Source organism: Ochotona princeps, chromosome 6 (assembly GCF_030435755.1).
Source record: "Ochotona princeps isolate mOchPri1 chromosome 6, mOchPri1.hap1, whole genome shotgun sequence".
Lineage (NCBI taxonomy): Eukaryota > Metazoa > Chordata > Mammalia > Lagomorpha > Ochotonidae > Ochotona > Ochotona princeps.
This window is the reverse complement of record NC_080837.1, coordinates 74,147,265-74,167,426: the sequence shown is the minus strand read 5'-3', so window position 1 is coordinate 74,167,426 and position 20,162 is coordinate 74,147,265. Positions and strand designations below refer to the sequence as shown.

At 49.1% G+C, this 20,162-nt stretch overlaps 1 protein-coding gene across 2 annotated transcripts; it reads right to left on the bottom strand.

The window, feature by feature from the left end:
• Nucleotides 1-11,111: 11,111 nt before the first annotated feature.
• Nucleotides 11,112-19,599, bottom strand: DACT1 (dishevelled binding antagonist of beta catenin 1). 2 transcript variants are annotated; one of them, XM_004597610.2, is made up of 4 exons: nucleotides 19,177-19,599; nucleotides 16,874-17,006; nucleotides 15,742-15,897; nucleotides 11,112-13,126 (listed from the first exon to the last, which is right to left on the bottom strand). In XM_004597610.2, the coding sequence occupies exons 1-4, from the start codon at nucleotides 19,510-19,512 to the stop codon at nucleotides 11,181-11,183; spliced, it is 2,571 nt and encodes an 856-aa protein (XP_004597667.2). In that variant the 5' UTR covers nucleotides 19,513-19,599; the 3' UTR covers nucleotides 11,112-11,180. The 2 variants fall into 2 exon arrangements, with proteins under 2 accessions (XP_004597667.2, XP_004597669.2); XM_004597612.2 differs by having other exon boundaries at nucleotides 11,112-13,015.
• Nucleotides 19,600-20,162: the final 563 nt, after the last annotated feature.

The window sequence follows — 20,162 nt, the reverse complement described above, 5'->3', positions numbered from 1 at the left end:
ACAGTGACATGTGCCGTTCAATAGCGCCAACTTACTCCCACGGCTGGGCCTTCTTCAGGCATCACATGAGCTACACAAAAGAAAGTAGACGTTACAACTGCAGGTAGCTACCTTCCTCACAGGACACATTTTTTTATTCCTGGTAGGAACTTCCTGGCAGAACAGGTGTCATAATTCCCCACAGCACAAGCAGGTCACCTGTGCCTTCGGTGTCTCCATGAGCATACTGGGACATGACAGACTGGCCACGTGATCACCAATGTCAGCTCGTGGCCTGCCCAAGTCCTCCCCTGAAATCTCTGAGTCAAATGAATCCAAGCCAAAAGTCAGAATAACAGCCTCTGTTATCGAGGATACATATTTTATTTAGGCCATTATATTTTTTTTAAAGAGCTGTTTATTTTTATTGGAAAGGCAGATATACAGAGAGGAGGAGAGACAGAGAAGATCTTTCATGTACTGATTCATTCCCTAAGTGGCCGCAATGGCTTCAGCTGAGTCGATCCGAAACCAGGAGCCAAGAACCTCCTCCAGGTCCCCCACTTGGGTGCAGGGTCCCAAGGCATTAGGCCATCCTTGACTGTTTTCCAGGCCACAAGCAGGGAGCTGGATGGGAAGTAGGGCCGCCAGGACACAAACCAGCACCCATATGGGATCCTGGTACTTGCAAAGTAAGGACATTAGCCACTAGGCTACCACACCAGGCCCTGTGCTTTTTTTCCTATAACACAGTTATGTAATATTTGTAACAAAGATTATTTGCAATTTCTTACAAGAAAGCTTTCCTCAATCTTTAACATTTCAACCTCTCGTTTCACAGTCTGGGTTAGTGTCACACGAGAAATTCCACACCATAACCCACTAAAAGGCAGAAATGTAGGACCTGTCTCCTTTTGAGAAAGAATACAGTTTGGAAAGAAACTCTTAAGGCCAAGAGTGCCTCTGTGCCAGACTGCCTTAGGGTAAAGTTCAATTCATTTTGTAGAAGAAGTTGATAAACAAATCAACTTTGTGCTTGTTTACCAGGAACCAAATTCATTCTCTGACCATCATAATTTTGCTCATTAATTCCAGTTTCCCAATGAAACTCTCCTACCTGAAACTTTAAAATCTTATATTTATGAGGGCTGGCACCCTGGCATTATAGATTAAAGCCTCTGCCCATGCCACAAGCGTCCCATTTGGGCACTGGCTCATGTCCCACTTGCTCCACTTTTGATCCAGCTGATGTACTTGGGAAAAACAGTCCAGGATAGCCCAAGGACTAGGGACCTTGAACCCATGTGGGAGACCCAGAAGAAGCTCCTGGCTCCTGGCTTCAGAAAGGCCCCACTCTGGCCATTGAAGAAGTGAACCGGCAGGTGGAAGATCTTTCTATTCCAGTCTCTCCTTCGCTACACTAAATAAATAAATAAATAAATAAATCTTTTTAGAAATCTTACATTTACAACATTTCCTTTAAAACATAACAGCTATCTAAATGAGTGATATTTAAAAACACCTTTTTTACTTTGGTAACCATAGAAATCTGTATCTCTTGTAGTCAAACATAAAAATGAATTTGTCACCCATGGCTCCAGCCATAATTCCAAAGCAGTTATTTACCTGGGCAGCAGTCCTTGGATTAAAATAATTCTCCGTATCAGCCTTGGGCTCCACGCTGTTAGTCCTTCTGCTTAACAGATAGCTTGTAACAGCTCCAAAAACCCACAGCGGGCCAAGAAGTAAATAACCATTTCAAAAGCATAAACATGTATTGTACTGATGTTACAGTCAGGGATAAGATGATCAGGTAAATAATTAAAAGTAACAGGCTTGAAACCGAACAAAGTGATTCCCAAGCAAACAAAAGGCACTCTTAAGCAGTGTAGGCCATACGCATGTGTGCAGGAATGTAATTTTTTTCCCCTTAGTTTCCAAAGAAAGGACGGTATAGGAACAAATAATTATCAAGCTCTCCCCTACCTTCCAAATTAAAGGTTTGCGCCTGGAAAAAAAAAGTAAAATAAAAGTTACTTAGCCCATGTTAAATAAACCCTCTTCAACACCGAAAAGGGATTTTCTTGCTTGTAACAACTTTTCCCATTGTATCAGATTTTAAAATCAGAACCCAGGAAGCCTGTGTGTGTGTTTTAGAGGAGGAACCCGACAGGGGCCAGCGGAGTTATGGCTCTGCCGGGACAATGTGAGCCCACTGCAACCTGTCACTCCTGCTGGTAACAGCTGAAACACAAACAAACAAACAAGCAAACAAAACCTGGGGCCAGGGCAGGAGTTAGTTGCCTGAGAACTGCGCAAAGCACAAAAGCAGCTGGACTCAGAAAGATGGGTGAATGTCCCTTTTCTTTTGCCACTTCCTTTTTCTGAAGTTAGCCCCACTTACAGGAATAACATGTCCACGAAGTAGCTAACATTCCAAGGGAACATTCTTTTCTGGACAGGAGACCAGGAAATCTTGAGTCTTAGGGCCAGAGGATGCGTGGTGGCGTGAAGAAATAACAGGGAGGAAAGAGGCCCTCTAATTCTGCAACAGAAAGACATGAACCAACACAGCAAAGCCTTGGCGAGCGGATCTAAGAGCTGAACCACCTGCAAGTCTCAGCTGCAGCCCCGAACTGCGCATGTCACAAAGCAGCACTGTGCCATCCCGTCGCTGAACTGGGCCTGGAAGCACCACTCATGGAAAGCTGCCTGAACTTAGAGCCCACCTGGGTCGATGACCTGCTAAAGCAAACACGTCAGCGTGCTCCCAAGAACTCAGAACCATCCACGGACAAGGGCTAGGATACAATCCAAAATCATGTAACAACTGAAGAGCAGAAAATGTGAACAATTCTCAAGGGAGAAGCAATCAACAGACATCAACCCCAAAATGACACAGATGTTGAAACTGCCGAAGAAAGACTTGAAGCAGAGTTATTGCAACTATGATCCTTAAGATCAAGACAAACACATTTGGAATGAATAAAAAGATGAAAATATGGGTAGAAAAATAGAAACCGTTTTACTAATAAAAAAATCCATTTGGAAACTTTAAAACTAAAAAAGACAGTGAATAAAGATTTATTTATTTTTATTTGAAATAGTGTTAAAATTTAATTATTGGGCCGGAGTGGTTACCTAGTGGCTAAAGTCCTCACCTTGCACATGCCAGGATCCCATATGGGTGCCGGTTTGTATCCCAGGTGCTCCACTTCCTGTCCTGCTCCCTGCTTGTGGCCGGGGAAAGCAGTTGAGGCTGGTCCAAAGTCTTGGGACCCTGTACCCATGTGGGAGACCCAGAAAAAGCTCCTGGCTCCTGGCTTTGGATCAGCTCAGCTCTGGCTGTTGCAGCCACTTAGAGAGTGAACCAGCAGATGGAAGATCTTTCTGTTTCTCCCCATCTCTGTATATCTGCCTTTCCAATAAAAGAAAAAAAAAGTCTTCATAAAAGAGGATTTGTTTCTTTCAATTTGAAAGGCAGAATTACAGAGAGAATGAGAGACAGAGAAAGAGCTCCACACTCACCTTCCTTCCTCAAATGACTGCAGGAGCCAAGACTAAGCTACGCCAAAGTCAAAGCCAGGAGCCAGGAACTCCATCCGGGTCTCCCACATGCAGAACGGTGTCAAGTACTTGGGCTGTCACCTGCTCCCTTCCCAGGTACCTTAGCGGGAAGCTGGACTGGAAGCAGAGCCAGGATTCAAACCAACACTTTACTATAGGATGCCAGTGTCTCAAGAGGCGGCTCAACCCACTGAGCCGCAACACCAACCCCTCATTTGGTAAAGATGCCAATATCCATTTAGTGATCTATATTTGCTGAGACAAGAGTAAAATGTCAGTAGGTTTGTCTTTGCAGATATTGGCAACCTAGCTCTAAATCATGCATGATGATGCAAAGGACGCAGAACAGTCAAAGGAATTATAAAACGGGGAGGAAAAGCGCAGAGTCAGTGCGGAGGATTTGCCCTACTAATTTCAAGACTTTCTGCAACACCACAGAAATCTGCAGTTTGGTGTTGGTGACGAAGCAAGACACAGATGTATCAGCAGAAGAGAATCCATGGAGAGACTGACTGGTGTTCTAACAAAGTGGGAGTGCGCGCGGGAAAGCCATCTCAACAAGTACTGCTGGACTACCGGATACAACCGGAAGGACTGGGCATCTACCCCAGCTCGGGTCATGTCCAGAAAGAGGTCACTGAACTATGCAAGAAATGAAAAACCATAAAACCCCTACAAAGAAGCATCATAGAAGAAAATGCTTTGGCAGATTCAGATAGGCAGAGAAGTCCTAGCCAGAACACCTATCCTATGACCTAAAAGAAGTAGAAAGGTGACTGAACCAGGCCAACACTGTGGCAAAGTGAGTCAAGTTGCCACCTGCCGCTCATGCACATACACAGACATCAATATGTACGTGACAATACAATCAACAGTGTTAGTCCATCAGGGAAATGCAAATTAAGACCACATGAGCTACCAAGCACTTCACACCTCCAAATGTTTATCCAACAGAAACCAAGACATGTGACTACACGAAGACCTACACATGAACATGCGTGAATATGCATGACGGCTTTAATTGGAGCAGCTTCAAACTAGAAAAAAAACATAATTGCCCATCAGCAAAAAAAAAAAAAACTATATATGGGAATGCAACTCAGCAATGCAACAAAATAAACTATTCGCAAATGGAATAACATGGATGGATCTAAAAAATCACGTTGAATAAAACAGACCAAAATATAGATAGTTTTATCTCATCTATATAAAATTTTAGAAAATACTAGATAATCGATCGCAGCAGAAAGCAGAGAAGGGGTTGATTAGAGAGGGCGCAGAGGAGGGGATGGATTGCAAAGTGTCTCAGGGAAACTATTGCGAGTGGGGAGACGGTAGTCATGCTGACTGCAGGCGTTCATTGGCATGCTCACAGGTCAGACTTCTCAGACCATACATTTGGAATGTGTGCATTTCGTGGCTCTTCAACTTCACCTTAACAAAACTGTATGAAAAAGGTGCAGAGGCAGAAGACCCAACTTACTGGAAAAGCAATGAATGGCTCCATGGTTTGTTTCCAGCCATGTGCTGAACATGAAAATCTGATCTTGTCATTGCATAAACACTTAGAAATGACAGCTGACTCTTAACTGTGTACTGTAGGACACCCCTGAAAGTAGGGGGAGGGTCCCTTAACCAAGGCTTCGGGTTTTGACACTCAGTCAGGGCCAAGGATTTGGCTTTACTGGGTAGCATCTGGGACTGACACATCCCCATAGTCCCATGGTCACTAAATGGCTGGATTCCATGTGAAAAACTTATTTGGTAGTGCAGGATGAAAATCAGGAAGTTGGGCCCAACATAGTAGCCTAGCGGCTAAAGTCCTCACGTTGCACATACCAGGATCCCATATGGGCACCAGTTTGTATCCTGGGTGCTCCACTTCCCATCCAGCTCCCTGCTTGTGGCCAGGGAAAGCAGTTGAGGATGGCCTAAAGCCTTGGGATGCTGCATCCATGTGGGAGACCCAGAAGAAGTTCCTGGCTTCAGACTGAACCAACAGGCAGAAGGTGTTTCTCTCTGTATCTCCTTCTCTCTGCATATATCCTTTCCAATAAAAATAAATACATTTTTTTTTAATCAGGAAGTTAAGATCCTTTGGGAAAGGCCTTGTCAGAAGCAGATCTAAGATTTGTTTTTGAACTTACTATCTATCGAGAGAACCTTGAAGCGGCTAACTTCAAAGGTGGTCCGACCTGGAAATATCCCTGAGGCATCTGGCAGAAGGTACACAAAATTTCTTTTGCATGTCAAAATCCTTAAGCAAACCTCCCACAACTGCCTTGACAACGGCCTGCACAAAGTGAGCTCAGCACACAAAAGAACCAAACACACGGAGAAACTAGAAAGATATTCAATGTGCAAATGTGTAACACTTTGATGCTAAATATTAGGATGTTTCTAAGAAGGAAGAAATAGTGCCTTGAAGCCATATGCCTTTTTCTTTGTCGGGGAGACATTTGGAACACCAAAGAGTGGAGAACAGTACTGCCACAGGGGCTCGTGAAGTGAGGGAGGCAAAGTGCCTAACGCACACAGCTGGAGAGTCTTAACAAGAAACACAGAGGCTACATGTTGTATGTGCATACAACAGAACACAGAGCTGCAGAGAGAAGTTACTGAAAAGGAGGATTTAGGGAGGAATGATGGGTAAGAATTCTTAGACTTTGCATACTGTTTGGATATATTATTTTCTCTTTACAAGGAGCATTTGTAATTTTTAAAATAAAGGCAAATATTTTAAGGAGCTCTTTTGTTTGTAACCACAATACTAGCTATTTTGTCATTGAAAGAAAGAACAAGACCCCATTTTCCAAGTACAGTGGTGTTCGCTACAGGGAAGTCCGGCAATGGACTGGGAGGAGGATAAACCCGGGGTTCTTTGAAAATCCTGCTTTTCACACTTCTCTTATTTTACTTGTTGTCAACTCAAATGTAATTACACAGAAGCTAGTTTTCAAAAAGTGTCTGCTTCTGAGAATAATGCTCATTGAGAATAACTTGGAACCGATTCAAGAACCGACTGCTGCTCACAGTTGCCTCACACAATAAACTTCATGGCTGGACCCTGATCAGATCAGAGCCTTGGAAAAGATGAGGAGCTCACGCTCTGTTTGGTGCATGGCTTACGCGGAGTCAGCAGTCAAAGAAATTCTGGTCGAAGCCAAGTTGCACATAAAACATACGAATGTTAAAAGATGAGCGATTCTATGACATTTTGAAGAAATGAAGATATCTGAGGCGTCTTGTGAATAAGATGTCTTACTGAAAAAGCTGTCTTGCTTAAAGGAAATGACCTTTAAAAGCCGTGGGGAAATAATTTGTTTCATTCCCAAGAAAAAAGCCATGCTAGGGGTAAGAGATGTATAAAGCACAGGAGAGAAGAAACATTTCCAAGACAGAATCGAAAATAGTTATGGGGAATTTGTCATATTAAAATTGAACATCTGCAACTTAGCATTTGAAAAATTAGTTTGGGGGCTGGGCACATAGCCTAGCAGTTAAGTCTCCCATTTCAAACAAAGTGCTCAGCCCTGATTCTAACTCCAGCTTCCTGCAATGATGGCACTCGTCATGGGGTGGGAATGACCCCCGTGGGAGGCCCGGGCGAGTCCCAAGCCGCTGCCAGCAACCTGACCCACCCAGGCCACTGCAGGCGTTTGGAAAATGAGCCCGCTGAAAAGTTCCTCTCTTGCTGCCTCTCTGATTCTCAAAAGAGATAAATAGAAAAAAGTTGTTTAGGGCCCGGCGGCGTGGCCTAGCGGCTAAAGTCCTCGCCTTGAAAGCCCCGGGATCCCATATGGGCGCCGGTTCTGATCCCGGCAGCTCCACTTCCCATCCAGCTCCCTGCTTGTGGCCTGGGAGGGCAGTTGAGGACGGCCCAATGCGTTGGGACACTGCACCCGCGTGGGAGACCCGGAAGAGGTTCCTGGTTCCCGGCATCGGATCGGCGCGCACCGGCCCGTTGCGGCTCACTTGGGGAGTGAATCATCGGACGGAAGATCTTCCTCTCTGTCTCTCCTCTGTGTATATCTGGCTGTAATAAAATGAATAAATCTTTAAAAAAAAAAAAAAAAGTTGTTTAACCTGAATACATTTCATAATAAAGGTTAGAAGTATGACCCAGCTCTACAGTTTCCTTGTAAAATGTATCCTCCCACTGATCAGGGTTGGCATGGGCTGGTCTCTGCAATATTAAATAAATACAAGTTCATGAGTCCATAACGACATTCAAAATAAACAGGAAGCAAACAAAAAAACACAACTTTTATAAGAATGTCAGCTAATAAGAGGTTAAAGGAAAAATATTCAGAAAACTGCCATTTTATGCTCCAACACAATAATGCAAGCAAGGATCAGTAATACAAGCTAAAGGAATGAAGTAGAATTGGCTGAGGAACAGGATATATCCACACAGCATCAGTGAATCACCCACGTAACAATTATTATTTGCAAGGACAATGTTTTTTTTTAATGAAGCAATCTATGACAATCAACTGAATCAAGGGCTGGATCACTCTTAAATTCAATGAGTCAACAAAATGTGCACACATCAACAAGAAAATCTGGCCAAGAATTTTTAACCTGAGTCTCACGAAGCCACGGAGTTTACACAAGATGCTAAAGGGTGACAAAGGGAAACAGCCAAGTCTAGGAAACTCTCTTCAGCATGACTCAAGGTCAGGGATGGGCAGGTGGCGGGGCTGTGAAGACAATGGTTGAGGTGTTTGTGTCCTTTATTGGGAGCCTAGGTTTCATCTCTAGCTCCATTCCCAATTCCACTTTCCTATAAAGTGCCCCCAGGGAGGTAACGGGTGAAGGTTCCAACCGCTGGTACCTTTGGGAAACTTGTGACTATTGAGAGCTCCCACCTTCTGCCTGGCTCAGCCCTGGCTGTCACTGGCACTGGAGTGAACGAGCAGGTAAGAGCTCAGTCTCTGAGCCTCCTAATAGAAACAGTTCAAAATAAATCAGTAAGTAGCCAGGGTCAGGGAATCACATTGAGCCTAGTGGTCACAGTTTCCCATAGTAGAGTGCCTGAGCCCAGTTCCCGGCTCTGGCCACGGACTTCAACTTCCTGCCAGTTGAACCCTAGAAGGCTTCCAGCAAGGACTCACAGGCATGCCTGGACTGCGTGGGATCCCTGCTCCAGGCCACACCCAGCGGAGGCTTGTGGGCATTCAGGGACTGAACCAGCAGATGGCACTTCTCTCTCTCTCCCTTTTGACTCTCAATTAAAGCACAATTCTTTTTTATAGCCAATGTAATTTCTTTTGAAAATGTGAGACTGGAAAGCTACAAACAAGTGCAATGCATAATCCTGACTGAATCCTCGTTGGGCCCAAGGAGAGAGGAGGAGCTGCTGACTAACAAACTTCTGAAACAAATTAGAAATTTTGAATCTAAAAATAAGTACTTGATTATCTTATACTCTTAGGGTGAATAGGTTTCCTGAGGTGTTCTCATGTTTCCTGGGAACACGAACTCTTCCTATTCACAGGAAATACATGCTTAAATTTTTAGGGACCAGGTATCAGGATGCCTGAAGCTTAAAGTAGTGTACCAGTGTGTGACAGGGGAGAGCAGGCTTGGCAGGATGTGTATCCCCAAAACCAGCAATGTGGTTCACCTGACAGCTCGCCGTAAGCGCCCAGGCAAACAGAATCAACACTAGACGCAGCGGCTGTACTGCTGCCTACCACCCCATCCTTAGGCTGCTTGGCCATCCTGACAGACCTACCACCCCATCCTTAGGCTGCTTGGCCATCCTGACAGACCTACCACCCCATCCTTAGGCTGCTTGGCCATCCTGACAGACCTACCACCCCATCCTTAGGCTGCTTGGCCATCCTGACAGACCTACCACCCCATCCTTAGGCTGCTTGGCCATCCTGACAGACCTACCACCCCATCCTTAGGCTGCTTGGCCATCCTGACAGACCTACCACCCCATCCTTAGGCTGCTTGGCCATCCTGACAGACCTACCACCCCATCCTTAGGCTGCTTGGCCATCCTGACAGACCTACCACCCTATCCTTAGGCTGCTTGGCCATCCTGACAGACCTACCACCCTATCCTTTCCAACCTTCTCAGATGCTGGTACTTTTCTATAACAAAAACAAAACAAAACAAAACAAAATGGGAGGGAAGTGTTCTCTCTGGAAATATTTTTTAAATATTTTAAATATTTGTAAGATGTACCTTAAAACTAAATGTGTTTTACTATTCGTAGGTACTGGTTTACGTTTCCTCATTTGGCTATTCATCATCCATTCTAAGAAGATTGAAAACCTACCTTCTGCAGGGCCAATCCTATTCCAACACAGGCTAGTCCTAATATAAATCACACAGGCATCACCGTGATCAACCCAGGATCGAAAGGCAGAAACATCTGGCTTTATACCCAAATAACAAAAGTAACAGCAGTAAAACAAACCATTTATTACAGCATGTAATGTGTTATATTAAATTTACACAAGGATATATAAAAACACATACTGTTTATATCATACAGCCATTTAACATTAACAGGGATATCAAAACAAATACTACTCATGCTCAAAACATGCATATACTGGTATAAAAAAAGCAATTTTACACAACACTGTTTACCAAAATTTATATATATATATATGTATATAATATATACACATATTTTTCTTAAAAAAAAAAAGCCCTTTCAAATAGGGTCAGTGGTCCAACCTGGGCTGGATTGCACGAATATGTCTAGGCTAATGCTTAGGCAGCAGAGTGCTCTGTGAGCAACTCGAGGCTTGGAGGCACGTCCGAGTTATTTCTGTAACAGTGATTTCTCTGTGCCCAAGGGTAAAATTCCATCCCAAAGGCAAGCCCTTCGAGGGACAAATGGTCTGATGGAATACAAAGTAGGGTGGGGGGAGAAAGGCATCGAAAACATGGGGGCAGCAGCCCCAGGAGAGGTTACTGCAACCAGGGGCTCAGGCACCAAGTGTGGCAAGAGCTGCTGTGAATCCTCACGAGGTATTACAACCTCCCTGACGAGCTTGTCAGCTCCGGACTTGAACACCGTCTGTAAATCCTGAGTGCAGGACACAGATCAGTTCAGACACCAAAATGGAATGGGGAGAGAACTGAGAAACATTACCTGGTTCCACCACAGGCCAGCAAATGATGGCTGTCTCTCGTTACGGACTTCACACACCTGTAGGTGGGTGCCTGCCCCCCAGCCGGACAGCCAGACGCAAAACGGGCGGCCTCCAACTTCATCCTCCCAACCTCCTCCAGAACAAAAGCTTCCATCTCTACTGAGAAAACCGGTACGGCCAAGCTTCCACCTACCCTGACAGATGCTCTGAAATGATGAAACTAAATCAACGGGACACCACACAACTCCTTCACTATCACCACCGCTAAACACCTGAAGATTCACGTCTAACCAACAACACACCCTTCACCTTCCGTTAAAGGCACTAGTGTCTACACGCCAGGAGGAGGAGACACAATCCACCTGGGTTTTAGCTTTCATGAAAGCACTCCCTAAAGGTACACAAAATTTCAGACACCTTCTGTTTTTATTTTTGTTTTTTTTCCTCCATCAGTAGGGTGGGGGAGGGAGCTGAGAAGCCACTGGCTCAACACCCATGCCTTTCATGGATCACACCGTGGTCATCAGTTTCAAAGAGCCCGATCGAAAGCGGAGGATTTTCTTCTTGAGGTTATGGGAAGCCTTAATTTTGACAAAGGCCTTGGTGGGGTTGTGGCGGAGGTCCGAGGCCGCCACCGTCTGCAGGGGCAGGGTCTGGACAAACTGGGACCAGATGAGGGCGCCGCTTTCCTCCGAGTCGCTGGTGGTGGAGCTCTCGCCCACGAAGTCGCCCTCGCTCACGCTCGACTCGCTGTCCCCGAAGCAGTTGGTGGTATAGTTGCTCTGCTCGTCCTCGCTCGTGTCCACCACGGTGGAGTGGAACAGCGACTCACACTCGGCCGAGTACTCGGAGTCGCTGGCCACGTAGGCGTAAGGGCTGGCATAGGACAGCACGGCGGGCGAGGGGTAGGCGCCCACCGGCTCCCGACGACCCCGCCGGGCCCTGCGCAGGGCCTCTTCGTAGGAGATCTCTGCCGAGGACTTCCACCGTCGGTAGTCGGTTCGCTTGTGCTTAGGTTTGGCCACCACTGCCTCCCGGCCGTGGCCGTGGCCGTGCGCCCTGGTGCCCGCCCTGTGGCCGGCGCCCCCGCCCACGGGCCTAGCGGGCAGGCCGCTGTCGGGCTGCCCCACGCCACCCACGCTCTTCCTCCCCTTGCTGGTGGCTTTCTTGAGTCTCTTATTTGTATCCAAGTCGTCGGGGAAGCGGCACTTCTTGCCGGCCGCCCGGGTTTTCTCCCTGACCGTGGGCAGCCCGCCCTCCAGTCCCTGCGAGGCCAGGCCGCGGGCCCTCAGGGTGGCGCCCCTGGCCACACCCGCGTTCCGGTGGGCCCGTTGCGGCCTGCCGCCCGCCTGCTGCCCGGGGATGAACTGAGCCTTCACCAGGTGCCCCTCCTCGAGGCTTTGGGAAGAGGAGCCCTCACTTTTGAAATCCAGACTCGGCCTGTCCTCCACCGGGAAGGCAGGGGTCAGCAGCGGAGGGGCAGCAGCGGCGGCGGTGGCCGGAGGAGGCCCGGCCTGCAGGCTGTTTTTCTGGGACGCCTTCTTCGTGGGCTGGGGCATTTTGTTCTCCAGCAGGGGTGCTGCGCTCCTGGGAGGACTGTCTAGTGGCGAGGTGGCCGGGATGTGCACCCCAGCGGTGGCGGCATCCTTCAGGGGCTCCCCGGACCCTGCGGGGGGACACCATGCAGGCTCCGGAGGGGCCGGCTTGGCCGTTTTGGCCAGGTGTTTGCTCTGAAGCTCTGAAGAGGCAGTGCCAGGCAAGCTGCCCTCAGGCAGGGGCGGCCGCTTGCTTTCCAGCTGTTCCACCTTTGATTCTTTGGCCCACTGCTTGGGTGCGGGGAATGGTCCACTGTCCAGAGAGGGTATCCCACCAGCGGGCACACAGGTCTGCTTGGGATTCTTGAGGTTGGCCCCGCTGCCCGGGTGGGCAACACCTCCTGCCACCCTCACACACACACTGGCGTTCCTCAGCAGCCCTTTCATGGGGTCCGCGTTCACACTGGTTCGGGGCTTGTTGGTCCTCACGGGGTGTGTCTTCTTCTGGACCAGGCTCAGAATGTAGCCGTCCATCTTCTTGCTGGAGGAGGGATGGGGGGTAGGCCATGAGCTGCCGGGAGATGGCAGGGAACTGTCAGTCTTGATGGCCTCCGGGTCGGACCCCACACCGGGGGTCCCAGCTGCGACAGGGTGGTTCCCGCTGAGTCGCTCCTCGTCCTTCAGAGGGCCGCCCGTGAGGCAGAGGAACATGGGACTCTGCACGGCCACCGCGTGCAGCGGGCTAGGGTAGCGATACACGTCGCTGCCGTTTTTAGACACCAGATCACACTGGTACTTGGGGTGTACATCTGCAATGACATCAAGGACGTTAAAGTGTAGTGTGCAGGGGGGACGGCCCCCAGCCCCCGAGGCCTGGTCATCACGCTGGGCCTCTTTACAGTCCAGCCGTCTTAGGAGATCTGAAAAACAGTTAAAGGGACACGCTGAAGCAACCAAGGGGGCAGCGCCATGCAGCCTGACTCTTTGGGCAGGTTCTGCCAGGAGTCATCAGCACAGAGCATGTCAGAGGATACGTATCCCCCCAGCTCTACCATGTCAGCTACTCCTGAATGCAGAAACATTTGCTAACGATGTGTGACAGGCTCTGGAGGAAGAACGTCCAAGCAGTAAGAATGCTGCCCAACTAATGAGTGCCAGAAAAAACATATGAGAGTTCAATGATGGATATGACACCGGAGTATTGTCTCAGCAGGTGTGTGTATGAGAAGAATTGTGTGTGATACAGCATGCCACTGTTGGGACAGCAGCACCTCAGTATGAGCGCAGAGCGCGTAACACCCACCTCCTTCGTCACTTCCTATGGCCCTGACTTTTCAACACCTACAGCATTTACACTCAGGGAAAATGTGCTTCCTAAGTCATTCTAGTCACTTTTTCTCTTGGTTTCTCTTTGAAAGAATCGAAATAAATTACATTTTGTGTGGGTTCCCTTCCCACTGTGTGTCTTCTTTTAAAACTTCATTCCTTGGGGCAAGCGCTGTGGCATAACTCTCTTCCTTTGGTTACAAATCAAATAGAACTGTCAATGCAAAGCCCAGAAAAACTGGTCAAATCCCAATAAAGATTAATGCAATTTAAGTAATAATCAGCCAGTATTTTCAGTGGGACACCGAAGGATAAAGCACAGCAGATTTGAGTGGGGCAAGGAAGTCTTGATGAGATCTTAAAAGCTTCGAAGAGTATTAATGGACAAACTTCCCACATTTCAAAAACGTCCATGGCGAAGTATAATGAGAGCAGGCTACCTTTCTCATCTAGAAGCTTTTGATGGTTTATCTCAGTGAATATTTTAAATACCATGTTTTAACGACCTATGGTTAGCAGACAAAATCAAAGTTGAATTTATCACTAATTTGTCCTCCATTCAAACATTGAGAACTGACTACATGCCAGATTGTGTGATAACTGTTTAAGGGAAAGGCCCAATGATAAAACGGTAACTTTCAGTCTCAAGGAAAATAAAACCCATCTAGATGAAGAGATGGTACGATTTATGTGTACAGACAAGATTATAATAAAAACAAAAGTGCAATTTCTCTACCAGCTCGACCTCCTACTACCAGCCTAAGTGGGACCCCCTCCAGCTAACACCCTCCCAACCCTCCTCCCTCCACCCTGCCTTTCTGCCTTTCTAAAAGCCACATTTGCCATCACCCCATTTCACAGCCATTCATCCCTTTTCCCAATTTAGAGTTGAATAAAACAGACATTTCAGTCCTCAAGGCCCACGGCAACAAGTGTTCCAATTATAGGAGGCTGTCATTTGGGAGAACAGGAATCTGTCTTCCAGAAAAGCCTGTGCCAAAGTGTCTTTAATAGGTTTATAAATTTTCCCTCTGAAACCAGATCTGCAGAGTGAAGGGGCAGGTGCAGTCACCAATGAACTTGAGGCCCAGACACTCTAGATAATACAGTTCTGCGTCCCCCCAGATGAGCGTTTCTGACAACACACTGGACAAAGACAAATGCCAATTAGCAACTTCAGCTGCTCGATGTTTCCTTTGCCTGGTCTGAACAAATCAGCCTGATCCCTCAGTGGAGGGCACAAACAAGCCAAGAGTGCAATGCTTTATGCCAGCACTTACAGCAACTACCTCCATTTCTTCTCGCTCTTGCAAGGAATCAGTACATAGGGATGAAGGAAAGGGTGCCAAGTTTTGGCAACAACACTTATCATTCGGCAGGTGAAGAGCCCATGACAAAATGGCTAATCCTTTCCTAGGCAGCACAGAAACAGAGGCCTGGACATCAGACCTGAGCTTCCATCTTGCCTCTACCACTTAAGAGCTGCACAGCCTGAAATAACTCCCTACCCTTTCAATACATGAAAAGAGCTAACAACACATGCGTCCTACAGGACTGCCGGGCGGACTCAAAGGAGATCACTGTACCGGGGCACCCAGGAACCCAGAGCCATGGAAGTGCAGAGGCGCTGCCAATACCAACAACAGCATGATCACCTCTGAAGGTCACTGCACACAGAGCCCCAAGTGGGACCTAATGGCATACAGGTTATACGGGATTACAGCCCATCGACTTTGTACAAGAGCTTTCACCCTGCGGGCACTCTGGGGAACATGGAGCCGCCACGGTTGACAAAAGTACAAGCCTCAGCCCAGCTGACGGATATACTTAACTTAGGTGAGCTTCAGCTTTGAATGGCAAAAGGAAGATGGAAAATGCTTCCACAGTCTTTCAAACTGCAAACAAGTTCAACTAACACCAAAGGCTCAGGGAACTGAGCTCTCAAGACCTAGGCCATGGGGACAGAATTTTTGCAGATAAACAGCATGAGACTACCAGAGTATAATGCAGTATTGAAATGGTTCTGGATGATCACCTCATTGAAGATCTAGGTCCTACAGGCAACCATGCCACTAATGGCAACAAACCGAGGACCGTTTGCTGTTTGTTTTTCTAGCAAGACTGAAGCTAGAGTCTTTGAAGGACCTTGACCCCCTAGCAGTTCTGCCTTTTTCTATCCATGCAAAAGTTTGGTGGAAAAGTTCCTTACCTGTCGACTTGGGACAACCATCTGAGATGGTCAAGGTCGCCTCCAAGGGGCTGCAAAAGCAGGTGCTGGGATGACAAGTGGATAAACACTCACTGAAGACGGAGTTAGAGGAATTGGAAAGGGATCCAGAGGCCCCGTCACTCAGCTCATAAAATCCTGAAAGTAAAAAGCATTGGGACGAAGATCATATGAAGGCACAATAAACACGGCAGCTTAGGCAGCAAAGGGAGGCCGTCTGTGCCTGTGGGGGAGCACTCTCACCCGTTTGGTTTGAGTGTCTTGACTTTGCAATTTGGTGTCAAACAACCCTAAGGCAAAGAACAGTAACTATGGGGACATTTCAGAAAGTTACAGTCCACCCTGTATTAACCTGCCTCTTGGACCCCACCCTTAAAGATGGGCAAGAGACTTAGTTCCATCAAAGCCTCAACTTCACATTAGTATTTCAGAAGGAGCAACTCTGAGAGGAAAATAAATTTAAGGAGTCAAATGGCTTAAAAGAAAAGAAAGAAAAAAACAGAAGTTTAAGTGTGACTAATTTTCTAGCCAGTTTTAAGATTCTCAAATTTCTAAGCATTACTCCAGAAATCTGAACAGAAGCTTTCACTTTTTTTTTAAGATTATTTATTTTTATTGGAAAGGTAGATATACAGAAAGGAAGAGAGACAGAAAGAAAGATCTTCCATCTGCCGATTCACTCCCTAAGTGGCTGAAACAGCTGGAGCTGAGCTGATCTGAAACCAGGAGCCAGCAGCTTCTTTTGGGTCTCCCATGCGGGTTCAGGGTCCCAAGGCTTTGAGCCATCCTCTATTGCTTTCTTAGGCCACAAGCAGGGAGCTGGATGAGAAGCAGGGCTGCTACACATATGGGATCCTGGCTCATGCAAAGTGAGGACTTTAACCACTAGGCTACCAGGTTGGGCCCACTTTCAGGTTTAAACTCCAGAGACTCAGATTGATTTTGTTATTACACCTTCCCTGCCTGACTTGGTTTTCCTGTCATGCCACTGACTGGCAGGCTCCGTTCTTCATACTCTCTGCACTGAACAGCAAACTGTCACCCTCCCAGGTCTGGGGAGGTTAGCCACCGGGAACTGTGGAAGCAGAGCTGGGTCCAGCGCTCAAACCCGCACCCGAGCTGGGCCGGCTGTCCGTCTCTCCGTGCTCCTCTGCCGTCTTCTCCACATCCAGTCTCAGGTCGCTGATCTGCTTGTCGAGTTCCTGCAGCTGATTCAGCAAGCCAGCATCTCTTCTCCTCAAACAGTTCTGTCGAGGAAGACACAGGGAAAGGAAGATGTGTGAACGCTCTCTGGGGACAAAAGGCCAGAAAGTTTGTTTCAACTATCCAAGCGACCCATCCAAAGAGCTCACTCAGCCTTCCAAAACCCAAAGTTTGCTGGGACTAGATGCCTTGATTTCGACCTCAAATAAAACCTTCTAAGAATGCAAGAGTAAGCCGTATGCTTCTTTCCCACATGGTGGCAATGTAAATTCTCTTCATCTAACAAGACTTCTTTGTGGTCTTAACCAACATGCACAAAGACTTTTTATAGGTAGGGACAAGAAAAATACATTGGAACTTTAAATTGGCTTGTGTGTAGCCAGTTTAAGAAAAAGAAAAAAAAAAGACAGTGCCTCACAGTAGACTCTTGAATTTGAAGTCAAAGTCACAGATTACCTACAATACGTTATACTCTTACTTAGGTGAGATTTTTGAAGCCAAAAGTCTTGGCCTGCAGTTTTGTTTTCTATTAGTTGCTTTGTGGGGTTTAATCAATCTTACAGCCTTTGAAAGTGAGAAACGAATACTAATAGCTAGTGCCAAGTATAATCTGAGCTGCTAGAATCCAACACCCCCCCAGGGAAGGCCCATCAAGAGGTGAACGCGGCTAGGGTTTCCAAAGGTGACAGATCGCTTGGGCTAACTCACACTGCCACCTAGTGGTGCCTGCTGCTGGCCGAAGCTCAAGAACTCAAAAGGCATCTGGTTCCAATCAGGATGCCAGGTCTCCAAAGGAAGCTAGCACCGCAGACTGGAATGCTTCCCGCACGCTGTCCTGCTCCCCGCCCGCAGACAGCAGGAATGCATCACGCGTAATCTCCTGATCCGGGGAGACAAAGTTGCTGGCGGACAAGGCCACACACAAAACGTAAAGGACCAGGCACGAAGAGAGGGCTCGCACAAACCTGTGTTAACGTACAAATCTGCCCTGTTATCACACACACAAACCCTCAGAAAAATGCCAAACCAAACAGAAAACGAGGCAGTGCCCAAACTACAGCAGATGGCCCTACAAATAAAAGCGGCCCTCACAAGTATCTACTCCTCACGCCCGTCCCTTTGACTTAAAAAGCCTGGAGACCTAAGCCACATGCCTGCGTGCTAAAAGAATTTCTCTTTTTCAGGAAAAATGGAGCAGACCAAGGCACTCTGAAGCCCAACATGCATCATCTGAAAAGAAACACAAGAAAACACAGGACAAGCGCACGGCCGTGCCACGTTCTTGGGAGAGGGCCATTCTCTGGCATGTGGCTACTCTCAGATGGTATCACACGACGGTCAGATAGGGATCTTCTGCTGTTTCCAAAACTACATTCTGAGGTCACTGAAACAAAGCTGCCGCCATTATATACCCAGGCGGGGTGAAAAACTGCTCCTCCATACCCGAAGGTGCAAAGTTGGTCTACCCCCCCCACCCCACCCCACCCCATGGATGGAGACAGCACAGTGTGGCTGAGACGTTGACAGAAACCCAATCAGGTTCCCCGGGCAGGTCCCATCCTCTCCCACCTCCACTTCTAATCAGAGTGAACACAATACAAAAAAATGAAAGGGGTGGGGGGAGAAGACGCCTCTTTCTCCAGCCCCATTTCCATCGTTTGCATCTAGTTTGAGCGCCTTTGTACAAAGGGCTTCTATTTGAAATGAAGCACCAGGCAGGAGAGAGCAAGGCGTGCAGCGCGGGGGAGCCCCGGGAGGGGCCCTGCTGCCTGCGGCGCTTCGGCTCCTTGGAGAGTTGACCACGGCACAAGCCCCTCCTCGGCTCCGGCGCCCCTCTGGGCGGGAGCAGACGAAACTAAGAAGAGCTCCAAAGGCCGTGGTATTTTAAGAGGGGGCTGCCAAGAGGGGGAACTCATTCTAACTAAAGAGCCAGGGTTGGAACCGGGCGACTCCCAAGAACCCCCAATGCTAAAGGAAAGATTGGCCGCCCCCTCCCGGTTAGGTCCCCAGCCCCTCACCTGACACAAAGCGGGGATCCTCCTGGGGCGCGTGGGCAACGACACCCACGCGCCGCAGACACACGCAGGATGAGGGGTTCAGGCGAGGAGCCCACAACATCAAAAATCTCCCAAGACTCGGGCCACTTCGCACCCACCCCCCGGCCACCTGCCGGACCGGCAGGCAGAGTCACGTCCCACCTTAGGTGCGACCTACCAACTGCTTCCGCAGCAGCAAGATGTTCTCCTCCAAGAACTTCTCCTCCAGGCGGCTGCGCTGCGCCGCCTCTTCCGAGAGCTCCCCGGCGCGGGGCGCGGCAGCCCCGGCCTCGTGCAGGGCGCCCCGAACCAGCAGCTCCTGGCGCTGGCGCAGGTACTCCAGCTCCGCCAGCCCAGCCAGCGTGGCCTCCTGCCGCTCCCGGGTGCGCTGCCGCTCCGTGTCCACCTCGCCCTTGTCTCGCCAGCGCCCCTCGGGCTCCACCGCGCGCTGCTCGCCCCGGCCCGGCGCCTGCGGCTCCAGCTCCCTCGCCGGCCCGACCGGATTCGGCTTCATGGCCCCTACCCCGGCTCAGGGAGCACCCGTCACCGCAGGCGGTGCCGGAGGAGCGGGATGCTAGGGCTGCCGACGCCCGCTCATGCCGCCGCCGCCGCCGCCCTGCCGCGGGGCTCGGCGCCAGGCGCGGAGGCTGCGAGCGCTCGGGACTCGCGGCCGAGCCACTGGCTGCAGCGCACCCTGCCCGGGCGGCGCCGTCCTCCGTCGCCGCGCGTCCCTCCCCGCGGCCCCGCAACTGATAACGCCCTGCCCGGCGCTACGTCACGCGCGGCGGCCCGGCGCCCGCCTCCCCAGCCCGCCCGCCAGGCTTGCCCCGCCGTCGGGCGCGCCGCGGGCGCTCTCGGCCCGCCTCCCTCCCCGCCCCGTCCCCACCCCCTCTGCTCCCGCCGGCCTCCGAGCCCCCAGTTTCGGGTTTTACAGCACCCGGGTTTTCCCTCCTTCCTTATTGGTTCCTTTCGCTCGCTCAGAGGGGGTGAGCGCCTCGGGCTCCGGCGTCCTGTTACCGCCTGCCTCGCGGGCAAGGTCCGCCTAGGGCTCCGCAGAGAACTTTCCCAATTCGCCAAGTTTCAGTGCACACCCTTAACTCTTTGCTCACACGCGCGCGGCTCCGAGTAGGGTAGCATCCACCTTGGGCGAGCGCTAAAGTGGTG

Excerpts from the sequence above, each read along its gene's own strand:
- DACT1 (XM_004597610.2), bottom strand. The coding sequence starts at position 19,512 with ATGAAGCCGAATCCGGTCGGGCCGGCGAGGGAGCTGGAGCCGCAGGCG. Across the intron at positions 17,007-19,176 it reads TGCTGCTGCGGAAGCAGTTG|AACTGTTTGAGGAGAAGAGA; the intron begins GTAGGTCGCACC and ends CTTCCTCGACAG. Across the intron at positions 13,127-15,741 it reads TGGTTGTCCCAAGTCGACAG|ATCTCCTAAGACGGCTGGAC; the intron begins GTAAGGAACTTT and ends ACTGTTTTTCAG.